This window comes from Cheilinus undulatus, linkage group 4 (genome assembly GCF_018320785.1).
Source record: "Cheilinus undulatus linkage group 4, ASM1832078v1, whole genome shotgun sequence".
Lineage (NCBI taxonomy): Eukaryota > Metazoa > Chordata > Actinopteri > Labriformes > Labridae > Cheilinus > Cheilinus undulatus.
Window position 1 is genome coordinate 28739118 of NC_054868.1, and position 20697 is coordinate 28759814.

At 39.1% G+C, this 20697-nt stretch overlaps 1 protein-coding gene across 2 annotated transcripts; it reads left to right on the forward strand.

The window, feature by feature from the left end:
* Positions 1-1525: 1525 nt before the first annotated feature.
* Positions 1526-20697, forward strand: wfs1a (Wolfram syndrome 1a (wolframin)). Of its 2 annotated transcripts, none has more exons than XM_041784319.1 (12): positions 1526-1667; positions 2317-2922; positions 7123-7202; positions 9762-9906; positions 10000-10173; positions 10836-10913; positions 11000-11139; positions 11238-11375; positions 12487-12732; positions 13334-13612; positions 14034-14197; positions 18064-20697. In XM_041784319.1, exons 2-12 carry the CDS (start codon positions 2322-2324, stop codon positions 19244-19246), a joined length of 3228 nt encoding a protein of 1075 aa, XP_041640253.1. In that variant the 5' UTR covers positions 1526-1667; positions 2317-2321; the 3' UTR covers positions 19247-20697. The 2 variants fall into 2 exon arrangements, with proteins under 2 accessions (XP_041640253.1, XP_041640255.1); XM_041784321.1 differs by having other exon boundaries at positions 11241-11375.

The following is a 20697-nucleotide window of genomic DNA, read 5'->3' on the forward strand; positions in this document are numbered from 1 at the left end:
GATGCCGTATGCCATCATGTTGTTGTCATAAAGGCAGATGTAATGCAAGACACTACAGCCCTTGGGCGACTCTAGGATCAGACCTTTATGCCCTTAATGGTATGACATATGGAATGAGTGGATAGTATTTTTAACGGAAATATTCATAAACTATTCAAACTGATAGCTTAAAAAAATAAGACAAAATTCTAAAATTCTCATGGAAAAATGTGCCCCTATTATTATTGTTTCATGTGTGCGGATATGATATACCCAGCACCCCTAAAATCGCCCATGACTACAGCTCTGAATAGCTGACAGCAACTTCCAGGCAATGGTTCTAGTCTGCACAGACTGCAGCAGGTACCTTTATCCACTGTTCTCAAGTCACTGACCCGTGTACTCATGAGATGTTTGCTGATGTGAGCCAAAAGTGGGAGCAAAAGTCAGACTGTGATGGCCCTTAGGGATACTGGGTAAGGTCGAAAGAAAGAGAGAGGGAGGTACAGAGAGAGAGCAGCAGCAATAGTTAGAGCTGTCTTTTCAGCACTCGGGCAGGTGGACAGCTCCCACAGGAACAATGCGCCAAACATGAAACAGAGCAGCAGTAGAGCACAATGCACGGTGGCTAGTTTGAAGGATCTGAAATGTAAAACATATTCTGGTTTGTTTAACACTTTTTTTGTTTACTACATAATTCCATTTGTGTTCTTTCATAGTTTTAATGTCTTCGATATTAATGAACAATGTAGAAAATAATAAAAATAGAGAAAAACTTTTGGATAACAAGGTGTGTCCTTGTATATATATATAATCTTTAATTAATCTCGTTACCCTATGAAGTTTGTTTTATGATGAGTCCAATTGCATAAATAAAAGTAACCATAATCAAATAAATGTATGAATACAGGATGAATATAGGTCCGATTAATATTATAATAGAATTCACAAGGTCACAAATTAGTTTACCAGAGTTTTACGTTCTTTACTAATAAAATGAACGTCAAAATTGGCTTGTTATCATATCAAAGGCCTGTGAGACAATATTTTTGAAGCCATGATCCATGTAGCTCATGACGCCTCATGCTGCGTGCTCTTATTTTGAAAAGCCGTATTAGATTTGTGCTGCTGCCATATGGGAGAGAGCCAGACTCGATTAAGGGAAGGCCCACACTAGAACCCCATAATCTGCTTAAATGTTTCTGTTTAAACCTTTCAGTTAAAATAACTGCACATGCGGAAGTATTCGACATCATTTTTCAACTCATTATTTTTCACTTTGAGTTTCAGGCTTGAATTCAAACTGAAGGATGTGTTTCAACTAATTCAACTTTGTACACAACGAAAAGAAAAAACACGTAGAGCTTTTGTCGTAAAACACTGCCTTCCGTAGGTAAGAAAAGCAAGAACGTGCGAAGAACCAATCAGGTGACTCGGCTGTTTGATTGGCATTTCTTTCTCCCTATCAGCGGAGAGTCTATTTCAGGCGCATGGGGCGTTATGTTGTGGTGGTGGCCCGCCAGGAGGGACACTTGAGAGAGTTTGTCCACAGTCGGTGTGAGTTTCTGGTTTCGTGGAGCTGGGAAGAGTGCGTGGAGTTCAGCATGGTCTAATTTCTACAAACAACGTCAAAAATTAGGAGGACTGTTGGCGTTTTTATCTCAGGAATTTACCTCTGAACCTAACAAGTAAGATATCGTTGCTTTTACTTTACTGAATGTTTGCTAAGAGCAAATTGAGTGTTGAGAAAAAAACACGATACATGACTTCATTTAGTATATTTATTTTCGTTTATATGAATTGCATATTGGCATGTTAGAACTTTAGATTATTTACTACATGGGTTTTTTGCTCATAGAAGCTATTACAGCTGTACTATGCAGTGAAAAATGGCTATGTTTTATATCAAATATAGAGAAAATTTGTGAATTGCCAGAAAAAAACACTCACCTAAACTGTTAATAAATCAAAAAGTACAAGAGTAAATGCTCTGAGATACAGTCAGTTTGCCAATTGGTTGAATTCAATCTGAATTACGTTCTTACTGCAATTAATATTATTTCTAGACATATCCAGTTTTTCTTTTCTAATGCTGGTTTACACAGAGTGCAAAAAAGAGTTTGCATTTTACTTTCTTGTTCAAACCTTTTCAAAGTCAAGGTGTCATGTTTAGGGTGTAAAATGTCCTCAGGGTCTGCCAGTTTCTCTATCAGGGTGTTCACAGAGTCCACCACTATATCTTCACCAATGACTCATTATTAGAAATTACCTTTATGTACAGCAGCGTATTACAGTCATATGTTACATGATAAATAAGTGGTGCCTTTTTTATTCCAGGTAACATGGAGAAGGATTTACAATCAACACAGACAGCAGTCAACAGCCAAGGGTCATGCCCTGTCCTGGATGGGCCCTATCCTCCCTCCCCCAGACAGATTCCACCATCCCAGAGCTCCAATACCCCCTCTGCTGCCTCCTCTTTGCACTCAAAATCTCCAAGCTCCACAGAAACAACCACAGAACCCCCCAAAACAACTTTTCTCTCCTGTACTTCTGCACAAATAAACTCTAAACTGGTAGACTCCCCTCCTTCCTCAGAGAGCCCAAAGCCTCCAGTTGCTGCTGCTGTGTCCTCTAAAACTCTCTCTAAAACTGCTTCTCCTACTACAAGCAAAGCAGGACATACTTCTCCCAACTCTGCTTCCCCTCAAATCCCTAAAGTTTCATCCTTTTCAAAGCTCAAATCTGCATCGATTTCACCAGCTACTTCAGACAATAACCCAACAGGTCCTCCTTCTACGTCTCCCAGTATTGCTCTCAGTGCAGCTCCTGCAACGCCTCCAACTGCCCCTCAAAAACGTACCTTTGCCTCTGTTGCTAGGCGGGTGATTATACAGGAAAGACTTAGGAAAGCTGAAGAGGAGGCCAATGATGAAGAGGAAGGTAAGTATGCTTTATTTTTAAGTTTGATTAAAGTCATTATTTAAATGACCACAGATGTTGAAGTTGTGGGTCACAAACACCTTTCTCGGCCTAATAGAAAACAGCATAACTTAATCTGTTTTGTACTGTAATTTATAATGCTGCAAAATATGAAGAATAACATGCCATGTCTGACTGGAAGGCCAAGAGTTGGAAACATGCACATTGTTTCTTGCCATCACTTTGCTACACATGTAACACACACCATGTGAACCCTTTTAGTCCTGTTAACAGCAAGGCTCTAGAGATAGCCTTGTCGGCCTGATAATTGACCAGCGTTGCTTTGGTCTGAACTGAAATACTTTAACAGCTAAATTTGCATGCTGTGAACATTTTTAGTCCCCAGATAGCCATTATATCAACTTCGATGATAGCTCTTTTAATTCTCTAGTACCACTGGCAGGTTGCATTTTTTTAGTAAATAATCTCTCATGGAATTTAGTGCTGATTTTATGCACCTTGCTAGAAGTTATTACAAAAGTACGTTGATCATTTAGACGACACATCTTGACTTTTTGCACGTTTGTTATCTTAAAATGTGTTTATATGCACTACTGCATATGACTTATCAGAAACACGTTTAGCAACCAGCATCATTTGGTTGATGGTCTACTTTTCAAAAGCCTTGAGTTCAGCTATTTTTATTGCCCTCTCTGTTTTCTGAAGCCAGAAGTGACCATACTTGGACAAGAGGGCAGATACCCAAGAGGTCAAGTTCACAGACTCCAATGAGCTGAGTTATTGTGCAACAGACAGCTAGTGGCATTAACAGTAGGTGTCCATCAAAGTGTCCAGGCCTTTCATACCTTAACTCTAAGTCCAAAAAATGTGACAGGGGTGTGTTACATGAAAAAACATATGACCACTGACATGAGAAAAGGCACATGCCTTACCAAAACATTTCTGATTGCATTTTATTTTTGGGGGTCTGCTGGGTTTGACTCAATAATGAAGTCAGTGCATGAAGTGACATCTTCAATTTATAACCCAAGAGGTCAGCTACTAGAGTATGATTAAATGCAAAAATAGAGGCAACTCTTGACGGGTTAGGAAGTATCAAATTTATAATTCCCCTCCCGGGATTTTCCCATGATATATGGTATGACCAATACATGTCCAAAAAAAAAACATGCGTTATACAAAAAGCAGGTCAGACCCAGCACTTGCTAATGTAAATGCACAACCCTGCACAACAGAGCACACACCCCAACACATATTTGATGTAATCCTTTTTACAAAATGATTTGATTCTTGAATAAAAAACAAAAAGGATGTTTAAAAAGGGGGAACTGGAAGTGATTTATAATTTAAGCATTGTTTCAACCCTGTGCACATAGGGTGCAACCCAACTACTCAAAGATCTGCATCTAATGCATGGTTATTTACAGTAAAATTCAGCTCATTTGTAATCACTGATTTTAACTAAGCAATAAGAGTATTGCTTCAGATCACAACCGGTGAAGCACGTTTTAGAGTATGCTTTTAGAGAAGACCACAGCACGATGTAATGTCATGATACACAAGTATACACTCCCCTCTAAAAGTACTGGAACAGTGAGGCCAGTTCTTTTATTGTTGCTGTAGACTGAAAACATGGGTTTGACATCAAAAGATGAATATTAGACAAGAGATCAACATTCAGCTTTTATTTCCAGGTATTTACATCTTGATCTGATACACAACTTAGAAGATAGCATTATTTGTAATTGAACACCAAATATTCAGGGGCAAAAGTTTTGGAACAGATAGACTTAAAATAGATGAAGATGAATAAAACTTCATATTTGGCCTGTCACCCACTGACATCACCAGACTTGTGCATTCTTCTTCTGTGATGCCTTTCCAGTCTTTCATTACAACCTCTTTCAGTTGTTTGTTTTGGGTGGTTACTCCCTTCAGTCTCATCTATAGCAGGTAAAATGCATCCTTCAGGGTTTCAGTCTGGAGATTGACTTGGCCAGTCTAAAACCTTCCAATTCTTGATAGACTTCTGAGTTCATTTAGCTGCTGCCATCATGTGTTACATCATCAATGAGGATTAACGAGCCTGTCCCAGAAGAAGCCACGCAGGCCCAAGCAATGACATTACCTCCACAGATGAGCTTGTATGTTTGGGATCATGAGCAGATCCTTTCTTTCTTCAAACTTTAGCCTTTCCATTCCTTTGATAAAGGGTAATCTCTGTCTCATCAGTCCATAAAACTTTGTCCCAGAGTCTTTGAGGCTTTCCCATGTACTTTTTGGAAAATTCCAGCCTGTTCTTCCTGTTCTTCTTGCTAATGAGTGGTTTGCATCTTCTGGTGTAGCCTCTGTACTTTTGTTCATGAAGTCTTCTGTGATCAGTAGATGGTGATACCTTCACTCCTGCCCTCTGGAGGTTGTTGCTGATGCCACAGTTGTTTTAGGGTCTTTGTTTACAGTTCTCACAATGTTTCTGTCATCAACTGCTGCTGTTTTCCTTGGTCTACCCATTTGACATCTTATACTTGGGTACACCAGTGTTTTCTGTCTTCTTCAGGTCATTCCTAGTGGTTGTACTAGCTATGGCCAATGTTTATGCCATGACTCTGATTGATTTTCCATCTACTCTCAGCCTCGCAGTTGCTTGTTTTTCATCCAAAGACAGCTCTCTGGTTTTGTGTTGATTACACCTCCAACTATAAATGTTGTCTGCACAAGCAAAACCCAAATCTGAAACTGAGCGTGACATTCAGCATTATATAGCTGTTGTTTGAATAATCAATGTAATGGGACACACCAGGGTAACAAAACACAGAACTTTTCACTGTTTGAAATATTAGCCCTACGTCATTAATAGGAGTTCTGTCATCACAGACAGACAGTGATGTTGCTGCTGGACATACACTTTATAAGACATTATTAAAAATGTATGTAGCTATTTTTTTAAAACCCATGGATACTGTGTTACCTTGCTACCTTAAACTCTAGAAGATGCAGACTTACTTTGTGTGTGATGCTAGCAAGCATTGGAATGCTAACTTGTTTAACTAACACAGTGAACATGGTCAGATTTACACTTGCCAGGTAACATGTTGGCATCAGGCATGTTCTGATTGACTCGTACACTTTCCATAACAATGAAATTTAGATTTTTTTAGTTGACAGAGGTAAGAATTAACTGAAAATGGTCCAAAGTGAGTAGAGTTCATTCAGCATGGGAAAACACTTCCCAAAGCCCTTCAGTGTATAGCCAATGTAAATACTGTTTATCAAATCCTTTGATATTAATATTTTAAATGCCCTGGAATGCAAAATTCAGATGCACAGTAGTCTGTGAGTAAACAATGTGTAAATGATTTCCAGAGTGTAACTGACATTGCAAGTGTTAGCATCATTAGCCTTTGGTCTTCCTTGCAGGTCAACATCCACATACCTGTGCTCTAAGTGGCTGTATGCTGCTCCACTCCAATGGTTAGAGAACCATTTTTGATATGAAATTCAGCCACTGCTCTTGTTTATATCTCAGTGGGGAGTACAAGCCCACTGACGGTAGCTATTGTAGCCCTTTGTATTATTGATTCAGAAAAAAGTTTAAGCTCTGCTGTTGCAGCAGATTTTGGTAATACATGAACCATTTAGCATGTTTAGTTTTAGCTATGACCAAACATTAATGGAATTATGACTTAATAGTTCATTAGACAATGTAACTGATTACTCACTTGAAAATGGATATTATTACTTAAGAGACTCTTAATGTGACACTAACAAAATGGGTGTAGCCTTACAGGACTGCATCAGAGAGACACAAAGAATCTGAACTGTTTTGCTTAAGAACATTGGGGTGACAATAGCACTTGTGAAATTTCATGCAGTTCTGATAACTGATTTGATATGGGAGCCAGGTACTGTGTTAATTAAGCTCTGCGGTCTTGTCACAGGATATCCACATAGACAGATAGATGCACAGACACACTCTCACATCTATTCCACCTCTGACCTTTTGCTGTTCTCATGTTACAACACATATGTCTGCAGGGATTTGTTCTTACTGGCTGTGAAAATGGTGTGTGCAAAAACCAGCAGTGAGACTTTATCACTATGCAAGTCATCTATGGAGGCTTAGCAATTATTCAATGCTTTGCATCATAGAAATGTGTGCATTTATTTAAGCCATCTCCTCTTGTCTGTTCTTACATCCAGATGAAGAACCAGAGGAAGATTTGTCTGTGGAGCAGATAGAAGAGAAAGCCAAAGCAGGCGATGCCAGAGCTCAGACCCGTGTGAGTATAAAAGCACATGCTCATAGACTGGCACTTGGCATTGTTTTCACTGCTGCTGGTTGACTCAATCTGGCTATGAGCATGGGGTCTATTTTTGGCCCACTTGGAAGATGATCCGAGACTTCAATACACACATACAAATCATCATGCAGACTATCACAGTGTAGTGCAGCACTGAACTAAAACTGTGATTGATATGAAATATGCACATGCTCTTTAATCCTTTATGTCTGTAATAGTCATTCCCAGTGTCAAAAGAATAAGTGGCAGAGGAAATGGGGGTTGTTGAGGTGGAAGATGAGCCCATACTTTGCAGTAAAGACATCCCTGTTCTAAAAGGGTACATTCCTGAGTGGCTGGTTACATGTTACACATGAACTTTACCATGCTATATGTCATGTATTGCATGAAGCACCCTTAATAACCACAGGGAGCATGTGGGAGTCAACATGTGAAAACATGTGTCCACATCAGTTCACTAGTCAGGTATACACACAGTTTACTAGGTCTCATATATCAAAATATATGAGACCTTCAGCAATAAGAGATCTTCAGCAATCACAGCTCAAATATCATACACAGAGTAATCAGAGTTTATGTTTCTGTAAGAGTTTACTTCAGTTTAAAGAGCATTAAAGTAAAAATGGGATCATGCTTAATATGCTGGGCTAAGGACGAGTCTTATTTCCTTAAAAATAGACACATTTGTTTTTAACTGTGGGTAAAGTTATGAAATTACAGTTAATATTAGACAACAGTCACTTGATATTCCACTGGGACATCTACTGGTAATTAGCCAGATGGTTAATGGGAATTCTTGTGTTGTCTTTGGTATCCATGGACTTGACTGTGAACTGTTGGGCTGGAACTTCCTACCAAAGAAATAATCTTATACAAATAGTTTGCCTTGACTTATGCTGACACTTTGTGTTGACTTAGAGTTAATTTGAATCTTCCAGTGCTGTGAGGGCCACAGACAAAACATCATTTAGTTTGCCTTTGAGACAGACTTTCTTAGAGAAGCTTTTTAAAAACATCTGCAAAATCAAAATGGACTACATAAGTAAAAACTGTATTTGTTGATAACTTGAGGATTTAGCTATTTGAACTGTTGGACACCATGTAACATGTGTTTATATCAATTAAAAATGAAATAAAGACATTTAATACATCTATTTTAAGTTGTAAGTGATCCACTCCTTTACTATATTCTTAGTAGCCTTATTCTCTACTTTTGACATTATTTGTTCTAACTTGTCAGAACTATATTAATTATAGTGTTATGTCTAATAAGGTTGACAATTTTTTAAAATAATTTTTGATATCTGGTGCTCTTAACGATGCAAGATTTTGTTTTTTACATTGGATAGTACCAAACAGTAATGAAATTAAAAACAGACTCTACCTAACGTCACATTTCCAAACCGGTGCTGCCGCTAGTGAGTGAGAGCAAGATAACGCGCAGTAGTGGGCAATCAACTCTGAGATTAAGTAGAGAGGGAGCCCCACTGGTGACAAAGCAGTGATACAGAGAAAATGGATTTTATTTTCTGATTGCCTTACATTGGTTAAACTCTAAAAAACTTAGAAAAAGACACCTCTGCATGAATGTAAAAGAAAGTACAGCATTTTGCCAGATTGAATCTGAAGTTGAGTTTCCTCCAACCAACTGTATGACTCTGGTAAGTTGGCTAATGGGTTTTGGCCCAGTCCCAATCTGCGCCCTAAAGCCTACTGAGCTCTCACAGACCTTAATAGCATCAGGTGTGCCATGCGTGAATCCACGAGGGCACTGTGAGTGTAAGAAACATACTTTAAAGTAAGGGGCTGTTGCCTTCAGTCAGAGAGTAGAGGACAGGGACAGTGGTGTCATCCGCATTTTTCATAACAACCAACCTGCAAACTTTTGACTGTGAGCTCCAAACCCCTACACAAACACTAATCCAAATTAAAAAATAAACATAAAATGGGCCATAAAATGTCCTACATAAAAATGATAAAATTAATCGATCAGAATCATTGAATACACTTCTTCTAGGTTAAAATGATAAATATAGAATTATATTTAAGTTCAGAATTGTGGTGTCATGATAACTATAATGACAATGGGGACAAGCAGAATCACAGATTTTAAATAGGGATGCACTAATAAGTTAAACAGTTGATAGCTTGGTCATTTCAATCAAAAAACATATATAATTTGACCATAATTTGAAAAAAGTAATAATAAAACATCTCTATCAGATGGTCAGATCAAATGATCAGATGAATCTGTCATTTTGACAGTGCAACTTATCATAGATCTGAATTTCATTCCTTACAATGTTTTTATATACTGTTTTTAAAGTGACACACTTGTTTGTAGCTTGTCTTAGTTATTGCATTGACTTGTTTGTAACTGTTGTAAACTGTCAAGCATTTTTCATGCATTCTGGATTAATTAATCTTCTTAGAGCATATACCAGTAAAACTGTACATTTAGTGTTAAGGTGAACTTTTGTCAGACTAGTGGTCAAATCAAGGCCTCTAGTTTAATTAATCCCCTCTCTTGTGTTGTAGCTTGGTCAGCACTACTTGCTTGTTGCAGAAGAGAAGGACACGGAGCAGAATAATCAACTGGCTGTTAATTGGCTGATTAAAGCAGCTAAACAGGGGAGAAAAGGTGCAGCAAGAGCACTGCAACGCTGTTGGATCCAGAAGAAAGGTTGATGTTCTGTCAGTTCAGTACATGCACGTGAGTGTTTACATATCGTGTTTGTAATGTTGTCATTGATTCTTGTCTGGCATCCTCCACAAGGAATCACTCCAGAGAATGAGGCTGAAGTTCGTAAGTTGGCTTCAGAGAGTAAGTTTGAGCTGGCTGTACGTAAAGCAGCAATGATGATGTACTGGAAACTCAACCCAGAGAGGAAGTCAAAGGTGGCGGTTGCGGAGATGCTGGAAAATGTCGGCCAAGTCAGTGCAGTGCCAGGTAGGATGAACACACAAATAATTGACACTAACAACACCTTTGAGTACTATTTGAATAGTGATAGCTATCCTGCCTGGTCTACAACATACTGCCCAGAGAGGTGCAGGATTTTATAATTTGTTGACATCACATCGTGTATTTATTTTATTTTGCACTGTTAAAAAAATAAAAAATATGACAGAAATGGTAGATACACAGTGCAGGAAGAGGCAGAAAACTCATAGAGCTTATTTGAAGCCTCCACCTAAATACAATTAAAAAATGAACACAATATTACACAAAAACAAAGAAACTCAAAGTTGACCTACAAAAAGTAATACGAACAATGATTAAATAATTCTGAACATACAGTAACATTAAAAATACATCAAAAAAATAAAAAAGTGAGTGTAAGGGGTTTATGAATACCTGTATGTCAGATTATGGTTGAGTACAAGATCTGACCTGACCCCACCTGTATTTTCACCAGAAAACTAATCCAATAACAAAAAACTTGGATTAAACAGAAATAAGATTCACAAGTAAAACAACACAACATCATATATTCCTCTTTGTGATTTCATTATTTGCAGCTGTCATGGTGAGGAGTATCACATTACAGGCAGAGGCCTCCAAGGCTGTGTTTGTGACTCTATGTTGTTGTGATCATTCTTCACCAATAGGTGGCACAGCAAGCAGGATTCCTGTCCCAACTTCAGGCCGGACACAGAAAGTACTGGAGAGCATGGTCAGCAATGAGTGTAAGTATCCACAAAGTGAGAGATGCAGAGAGAAAAAGACATTTTACATGTCCTTTTTAATGAATGCCTTCTTTATTGCCTCTCAGCCACACAGTTAGTGGACCTGGATGACTTTGTTGAGATGACTAAAAAGTATGCACAAGGTATCGTCCCGTCCGCACCTGAATCAGGCACCCAGGTCACTGGCAAGACTGAAGTTCCAAAACCCGAGGGCAGCGGTGAAGTGGTAAAAGACCCATCTGATAGAATGAATTTTATCAGTTTTAAGAGGGCACTATAAAGATATCAAGTTGACTCAGTTCTTTCTTTGATTGTGCTTTGAAGCAGAAGGCTGAGCTAGTCCCATCAGGGTGCAAGAAGGCCCACAGAAAATCTTGGGGATTTGGCGGAAGTGGGATGATGCTGCACTCTGAGCCGAATGGGGCCATAAGAAAGGCCATGGACATGAAATCACGCCTAATGGTATCTCAGTACAGTTGGTTTTGTTGTCTTTTCTTTAAATTTCTAAACCAGATTCTTTAAATTAATGTTGTCAAAATTTTACAACACACTGTGCTTCTTTCATACCACAAGCTTTAAACCATTCAATATATGGTGTTTTTTTAAACAGTGCTAAAAAGCACCAAAACTGGAAAATACAGCCTGCATATAAATGAGGGAGTGTTGATCAATGCAGCCACTGAAAACAGGAGTCTTTTAAATTACAAGCCCCTATTCATGTTTCAGCCAGCTCCACCCCAGTGTTTACAATATGGAGGTACATAATACATCAGAAACACTACTCCTGTTGTCATGATGTCAATTCTCAAGTCAAAAAGTAAAAGGAAGAAAATATTGGCTTAAAAAGTGGTATTGTGGAAGGAAGTTACTGCAACAATTCACAGCGTAATTGTGGACGACTGAGCATCAGCTGTTGTTGAAATATTTCATCTATGCATTCACAATATATATATAAACTTAGCACAAAAATTAAGGAAATTTGTGTTTGGTAGATTATTTCTATGTTGTAATAATGCTTCTTGGCAATAAATCTTATACCGCTGGAAAGCCTGTTTATTTCCCTTTTAAATGGTGCCACATTTGTAAGGAACATGCATTTGTGGGATGAGTAGTAGAGCTGAGTATGTGGTGCATGTATGTTAATTTGCCAAATCTTCTCTGCCAATGCCAAACAGCTTATTTTGCTGTTGCTACCGACTCTTGTTTAGAGTTTCTGGCCATTGTAATTCTTACATTTTAGAGTGCTTGATGAGGTCCTGTTTCTTAAAGCCTTCAGCCATGCATCTGCCTGCATTTATGCACAAAGCACAGTAGCAGATACGATTGATTATTTAAGTCTCCAGACATGCCAGTTGGTTCCCAAATCGCTCTCAAGTTAGGAATCCTTGTTAGGAATTATTAAGCGAGGTTATGAACCCTCTGAGAGGATTCTTAGAATGTTTATGAATAAGGGTGCTGGTTTAAACACAAGTAATTTGGATGAAATAAGAAGTTAATGTAAAAATGAGTTTATCCTTTGTTTTATTTTGGGAAGTTTGCATATTCATTAATGCAATCTCCTTCCTTCCTTTAGATGCTGCAGTACCCACTGCATGCCATTGTTGAGATGAAAGAGCACCTGGTGGACTGGGCATCGCGAGCAGGTGTCCAGTGGCTGAGCACAGTCATCCCCACTCAGCACGTCAACGCACTGATCTTCTTCTTCATCATCAGCAACCTGACTATTGATTTGTTCGCTTTTGTCATCCCTTTACTTGTCTTCTACCTCTCCTTCATCTCCATGATCATCTGCACACTGAGGGTTTTCCAGAGCAGCAAGGTGAGTGTTCACCTTCAAATCCCATTGGGTTTATTTGTAATTCAGATAAGTACATTAGATATATACTCTTTCAGCATCCAAAGTATTATTAAAAATGATCAGAAAGTGCTTTAAAACATGGTAAAGCTCAACCTTTATGTACTGAAATTGTATTTCAGTACAATCAAATATATTTTGAAAGTGTATTTGTAATAGATTTTTAAGTGTGGCTAAGTCAGTTGAATTATATTTTAGAGCACTACCAATTGCTCTTGAAGTGTACTATTTTGGTAATTTACATAAACTTTTAAAGCAATCTTTAGTATGCCACTGCTGTGTTATTGAATCATTTACTCTCTGTTGCTTAGACATTTATTGTATATTTATATTTGGATATTTAAAGTTTGAAATGTATGTTCATGGGAATGTATGTAAGTGTATGTTCATCTTTGTACAGCTTTTGTACAGCTAATGTAGATTTAGTTCTTATTAGTTCCATTTTTAACGACAAATTAAGCTTACTCACTTGTATTCTGTTGGGGAGTACATTTTGGTATACTAACAGTAAGTGTAATTTCCATCTTTTACAACTTTCAACATGTCTTCCCTTGTTGTTTTGCAGACTTGGGAGAACTTCAGCGCCCTGACATCTCTGCTGACACGTTTTGAACCCGGCCTGGATGTGGAGCAGGCAGAGACTAACTTTGGCTGGAACAACCTAGAGCCATACCTCCATTTTATCCTTTCTGTTTTTTTCATCATTTTCTCCTTCCCCGTAGCTGACAAGGGCTGGATCCCCTGTTCAGAGCTCTCCACCGTGGCCATCTTCTTTACTGCTGTCAGCTACCAAAGCCTCAGTCCCACTGCTGCAACCTATGCACGCAAAGCAATGGTTATAGAGGTAAGGAAGAGCAAAGCAACTGCTCAAAATACTATGTTGTTACATGATCCAATAATATTGTGGGCACTTAGCACTAGAATTTTGAACTTAGATACAATACTGGTAATCAAATAATCTTGATATCTGTTTTAATATCATGGAATCCAAACCTGCTTAGTTATGGTGTTTTTATTTCCAACTTGCACATATCATTGTGAACAGTAATGAAAGATGGAATAGGTATGAGATTCCTGATAATAATGTGTGCTCAAAAAAACTTTACCTTTAAATTTCATTAATAACTCATACATGTATGGTGATAGTGCCCTGTCTGTGTTTTCCAATTTCAGATTTTTTGTAGGCATCAGCTTATGGGTGGTGATGTGAAGCAATTTTCAATTAGTAATAAATCGGTCAATCAAAGTTCTTTTTTTGGATCCAGGTAGCTTCATCCCTGTGTTGCCTGACCCAGTTCCTGCCAGAGGACATGAAAATGCTTCGTCTCCTTGGCCACACCTTTGCTACACTGCCACTAGGGGAATCAGTGGTGCTTAAGCTGAGTCTCCCCTGCCTGCTGTATGTTTATCTCTTCTACCTGTTCTTCAGGTGAGTTGATTTTCTTTTTCCCTGTCAAAAGAATTCTGCAAATTCTCAAGGGGATGATGCTACCACCTCATGAAACAGTCATGTTGCAGATGCTCCAAGTGGCCAATGGACTGTTTTCACACTCACAAACACAGACATGCTAATGTTGCTACCGCTGCTTTGTTTTGTTACTGGTACATTTATGGGCTGCCGTAAATTGTGCTCTGTTTACGACAGCTGACGTAAATGATCAGCTGGGCTGTTTGGGTCAAATTGATGATCTCCGGTCAATGAAAAAATCTTATATTGGCTCCGATCCGATACATATGATTGGGATCAGGACAGCCCTAGTTTTTTTTGTTGTCCCAATTTAGTCATGAAAATAAGCACGTCAATTAATTTTTCCATTCAGAATGTTTGTTTACAGAAATCCTCCCAACAGCACTGCCATGTGTTTGAACTAAGAAGAAAATTACAGTCAAGGAAAAGCTTAATGAACTGATGAAAGCCATATTTCATCTTATTTTAAGAATTTGCTAGGCCAACTCTAAATGAACTACAGGCTGTTGGCCCTCAGGTTTTAGTTTGGACACCCTTGGTCTACACCATCAGTAGTAGGGTAGAGGGAAAAATCGATACTGCATAGTGTTGCAATATTGTATCAATTCATATCCACCAAATATCAATTTTTCTAATTAACTGTTAAAGGGATACTTTAGCATTTGGCAAATTTGCCCATTGCCATAATCCCTATTGTCTTAGTAATAGGTTCGTTACCTTTAGTTGTCTGTGCAAGCTGTTTTTAGATTGGCGCTGCCAAGTTCAGAGCTGCTGTGCCAACTCAATGGAGACAGACGGTATTTTTGGCTTTCCTTCATCAAACTCATCAAATACACAATCCAACAACTCCAAAACGCTCTCATGGACAAGTTGTGACCTGCACATTCACTATGCTATGAAATAATAATGTATAATTATGTAACATTACGACACATGAAGCAAATACTCTGAACTACTTTCCGAGTAAACCACTGGGTGGAGTGACATAGTGCGCACCTGTGGCAGTGCCGTAGTTACTCGGTAGTTCCGGCTTTGCATTTAGCTTTAAAACATCTCTGTCTCGTAACATTCCATAATTATTTTATAGCGTGGTGAATGTGCAGGTCACAACTTGTCCACAAGAGAGTTTTGGAGTTGTTGGATTGTGTATTTGATGGGTTTGATGAGGGAAAGCCAAAAATACCGTCTATCTCCATAGTCTTAGCTGCGCAGCTGGTATGTCAGTTCCCCCAGATCCAGAAACAGCTTACACTGACAACTAAAGAAAACAAACTTGTTCCTTAGACTATAGGAATTATGGCAATCGACGAATTTGCCAAAATGTTGAAGTATCCCTTTAATATGAACTGAAGTCTACGATAATGGAAAAATAAAACCAATTTCTTTTTGAGGAGAAAGCTCGCACAACAAATATGGCGGCACCAGGGAAAGGACATTAGGATTACAAGCAAGGCATGAATGAGATGGAAATGACACATGGGGTGTATAAGGAGTGCTGAAATACAACAAACATGAGGGCAAGGCTGATGCTAATTCAGCCTAATAGCTGAAAAAAATGGTATAGATAGCAATTAGGGCTGTCAATAGATAAAATTTTTAATTGCGATTTATCTCACAAATTCCATAGTTAACTCGTGATTAATCACAAATTAATCGCACTTTTTTTGTCTATTCTAAATGTACCTTACAGTACTATTCCTCAAGATTTAAATACCCTTATCAACACAAGTGGACAAAAATGTTTTCTTTATGCAAATGTTGGTTCATGACAAAAACCCAAAACAACAGATAAAGTCCAAAAAATTCTCTGGTCTAAGCTCAAAGATACTGAATGCTGCAAAAATATGCTGAGAGCATAAAATGGTAAACGCAAGCCCAACAAGCCACAACAGATGGAGATACTGACCTCAATGTAACATTACTGAATAATACCACAATGTAGAGTCAAACTTTAGACTCCTAGAAGTTAACTCCTCTGTTCTCAGCAGCTGAAACCGAACAACAGATCTCATCATCACACATGAACATAAAGAAGTCAAGTCTCTGCTGAGAGCTCAGCAGTAAGGCACGGACACAACTAATGGTGTTTCACTGTTCTGATGTGAGTAAGGTGGACACATCTGCCCTGCTCAAGAGAAAAAGCAAGTAATTACTGAAAAAAACATCTGCTATTATTTAGCATAATTTTACTTTCAAACTAAAAAATGTAGTCTAAATGTAAAATAAATGCTGATAGTAAGAAATGACTGTAATCAGTCCAGTAGATTTACTGGAATGATGTCAATAAACACTCATGTGAAGCCTCTTTTCAAAACTCGTGAACACACAAAGTGAAAGAAGTCTCAGTGGAGAACTTTTAAGGTGTACTAAGAGGACTTAACCATCTCTTAATTCTTCAGATCATAGAAGAGCTACAGATTTAATCTAAAACCATTTTTTTCTTCCTAAATAAAGGAGACCCACAGTCTAATAATGCTTTCAGCTTATGATACTCTACAGAGCTCATTCACTAAGCTCTGCTCTCCTGTCACACACCAGCCTCTGCTGCTCTGTCTCCTCCTCCTCCTCATGATGCAGCTGTACATTCACCATGCATCAGACAATCTCCTATAGGGACTGTAGAGTCTTTGACAGTTTTGCAGCATCTTGATTGACTGTTATTTAAATTTGGCATTTATTTACAGTTCCAGTCGATCATTTTAGTAAGTGTCGTTTTTTTCCGAATGCTTTCACTTTCAAGCAGGAGCTGCGTGGGGATGAGAGCAGACCTTTAAGAAACGTGATCAGACCAATCAACAGTCAATAGCGCAGCTGTGGTGCCGGTTCATGGCAGATATAATAGCCTAAATCAAAGAATAAATCATACTGGCCTAAAAGTGCATCAGCACTCCGGGAAATGCTCAGTATGCCAGACTGCAAGTCCATCCCTGCAGAGTTGTCTGAGTGTCTCCATTGTAAACAAATCCAGCATGGCGAGGGGGGCGGCTCTCTGCATTAGCGGTGTGCATGGCTGGCGAGTGGTGCGGGCTATATAAGACTCTACGAACTTCCTGTAACTCCGTTCATGTCGACGGTAGGAGAAAATAACTTCAGTCTTATCTGACATGTTTTGAAAGCTGAACCTGTCATTCAAAAGTCTCTGTCCTTTATCCATTTCTGCTCACTTGTACCGCATCACAATAGCGCCACTTCCTGGTCTGGCAAACTAAGGGATGGGTCGAGGGTCATGCAGAACGCGCATGCGTTAATCGTGCGACAAAAAATTTAGCGGCGTTAAAAGTAATTTGAGTTAACGTGATATTAACGCGTTAACTTTGACAGCCCTAATAGCAATATATCACAATATATGCAATCACAAAACTCAATGTATTGCAAATCGCAGTAAGTCGAATCATCTTTTTCTTCGTGGGGCCACTATTGATTCCCACCCCTAATCAATACCCTACTATTCTTTACTTTAAGACTTTAAGAGCAGCATGCCTTACTTGAATGTCAATTTAATTATTAAGTGTGTGTTTTGGGGGGGGTGGTTATCCTGGTACTGCATTAGATAAAAACCATTAAGGACAGGTGTCAGTCAGTGTGATTGTTTCTAAGATGATAAGACTTCCAAGATAAGAATACCACATGACAATTAAAAGACACACATACTCTTTTAATAAAATGAGTAACACTAAAGGAACTGTTCGCCCAATTTACCTTAAGTCCTATAGTGGAAGATTGACCCCAGAGGCTGCACAGAACCTTTCACAATAGGATGTAATTCTCTGAGCTGCTTTGGAAATAGTTTTTTATCTTGACTATTTTTTCTCCCCCCTCTGTTTCAGCATGGCCAGGATGCGTGGTTTCAGAGGAACTTATTGCTTCCTGGTCCCGTACCTTGTGTGCTTTATGTGGTGTGAGTTCTCAGTGGTTCTCCTTCAGAATTCCTCTGCCGTGGGTCTAATCCGCACCTGTGTGGCCTACTTTCTCTTCCTGTTCGCTCTGCCTGTTCTGGCCTTCGGCCTTGCAGCCATGCTCTTCATCCAGCTCTTCAAATGGTTCCTTGAGCTGGAGCTGACAAAGATGATTGTAACCTTGGTGATTTGTGCAATTCCTGTGACTCTGCGTCTGTGGACAAGGTTCAGCATGTCCATTCTGGATGTTTTCCGCTCGCTGACCCACCGTGGCCCTGTAAAACTCATTCTACTTGGTATCTCCATGGTGATCGTGTTGTTTGCTATCTATGTGTACCATGCAGAAGGACAGAAGGTGTACAATTCAACGCTGACTTGGGGTCAGTACAGCCAGGCGTGCGGGCCTCCCGCTTGGGAAACTAAAGGCATGGCCCAGACACAGCTGTTCTGTAGCCACCTGCAAGGACACAGAGTGACCTGGACTGGCCGTTTTAGGCATGTCCGTGTAGCTGAGACAGAGAATGGGGCACAGTCTGTCATCAACATGTTGCCAGTGTTCATGGGAGACTGGCTGCGCTGCTTGTATGGAGAAAGGTATCCAAAATGTGATCCAAAGAATGTTACAGTTGCTAACATTACTGCTGCCAATTTGGCATCCAGTTCTTCAGCTACTGTTTCACTGCCCTTACTGCTCCGAATTCAAGAAGAAGAGGAGTTGTGCCAGCTCAAAGCTCTGGCAAAACACGCTTGTCATATCAAGCGTTTTGATAGCCACCGCTTCGAGGTGACCATAGGAATGATCCAAGATGGAAGCATAGACGACCCAGCCAGGGATATTGTACTTATGGCTAGCCATGAGTTCAGGCAAGTTCTGCTAAACCTAAGTCCTGGTCACTTGGTGGAGTTCAGCACCAAGCTGGAGGGCCGATTAGGAGCCAGAGCTCCAGCCTTTGAGTTGAAGGCAATCCATTGCCTGGATTGTGTGTCTTCACTGCTGACTGGAGGCAGGCAGGTAAAGATTGAGAGAGACTGGAGACGCACCACAATGAGAGCCCTGAAGTTTGCGTTTGACTTTTTCTTTTCCCCTTTCCTGTCAGCAAGAATCCCTGCCTGAGAAGGAAGACAGTAGAGCTAAAATCATAACACACTCAAATGTCTTCTGGAGGCCTTACTGCTGTGATGTGGTTGTGTTTATTATGTAACTGATAGTATTGTTTACATTTTGATTCAAAGCAGATGTTGTAACTGCATGAGTTTACATTTTTTATTACTACAGTTCAAGGCAGTTCAAGAATGGTCAGGCACATACTTTGTCTTAAAAATCATAGTCACAGCTAATTTCATTTTCAAAATTCCAAGCCTGGAATTCTTATTTTTGAATTTTATTTTAAACAAACAGGGAAAAATAATGTTGTGACATGCTCTAATAAGGAAAGCTGTATGTGTAGCTGACCAATCAAGAATGCCAGCAGATACTGTACTCTTTTTAAAAGTATTATCTGAGTGATATTTCAAAGCTCAGTGTTGCTGCTACTTTTGTATGAAGTAACTTCTTGTGTGTAGGAAATATTTTTGCATGTACAGTTGGTGTGAGGCTTTGCGTGTGCACTTTTTTCTTTTATCATGATCACTTTTTCTTAGGGCTGTCAGGATTAAAGTTCTAAATCACAAGGAGATCAAGCACTAAACTTAAAGCACTCATTTTAGGCACACTAATGTTAAGCAATTATAGTGAAGCACAAGCTGGATACCGCTCATCTTAGCATCTTTGTACTCTCACAGTCAAAGAAAAGATGTCATTTCTGCTCTGTTGAATATGTAATTTAGCACAAAAAACACTCCCAGGCAGCTCAGGGAAAGAGTCAAAAGTAATGTGCACCTTGTGGTATCAAATTTGTCAATTTTTACTGTTCCCTTTGGTAATTTTTGCGTACTTTCCATAGCAACTCCTTTTATTGTCTGTAGTTTACAACAGTTGTTAATTTTGATCTGCTGGCATTTCTATACAGTGCAGTAATGGCAATATTGAAAACGCAAAGACTTTTTCTACTGCTATCATCCTTAATGTGTGTTTCTGTGTCAGACTCCTACAAAGTGATTTGCATTCTGCCAACTTTAGAGGCCACTGTTTGCTTTCTCTGTGGTAAGGTTTCACCCTGAGCTGTTCTGCTGACAGGTAAAAGTATGCTGTGGTCCTCTGTTACAGAGTAGACCTACTCCACAGTGGTGAGATGTATCAATGTGTTAATTGAAGAAACAAAATTAAAGTTCCTCACTGTGTTTGATTATATAAAGTTCCTTGTGATTATACTTTTCTGTGCCTTGTTAAATTTAAGGGAAACTGAGTTATGTTTTTTCATGTTTGCAGACAAGCTGTTGGTTGAGGTATGCAAAAAAAAAAAAAAAAAATCAAAGTATGCAGCTTAGTTATCAGTTCCATTTTTGGTGTAATGGTGTACACACACCAGGGGTGCCACTGCTAATGACTGGTTATACTATTTATGATGATAGCCAAAATGCAGTTGTGGTACTGTGGACTGTTGAAAATTAAAGCACTGAGAAGTA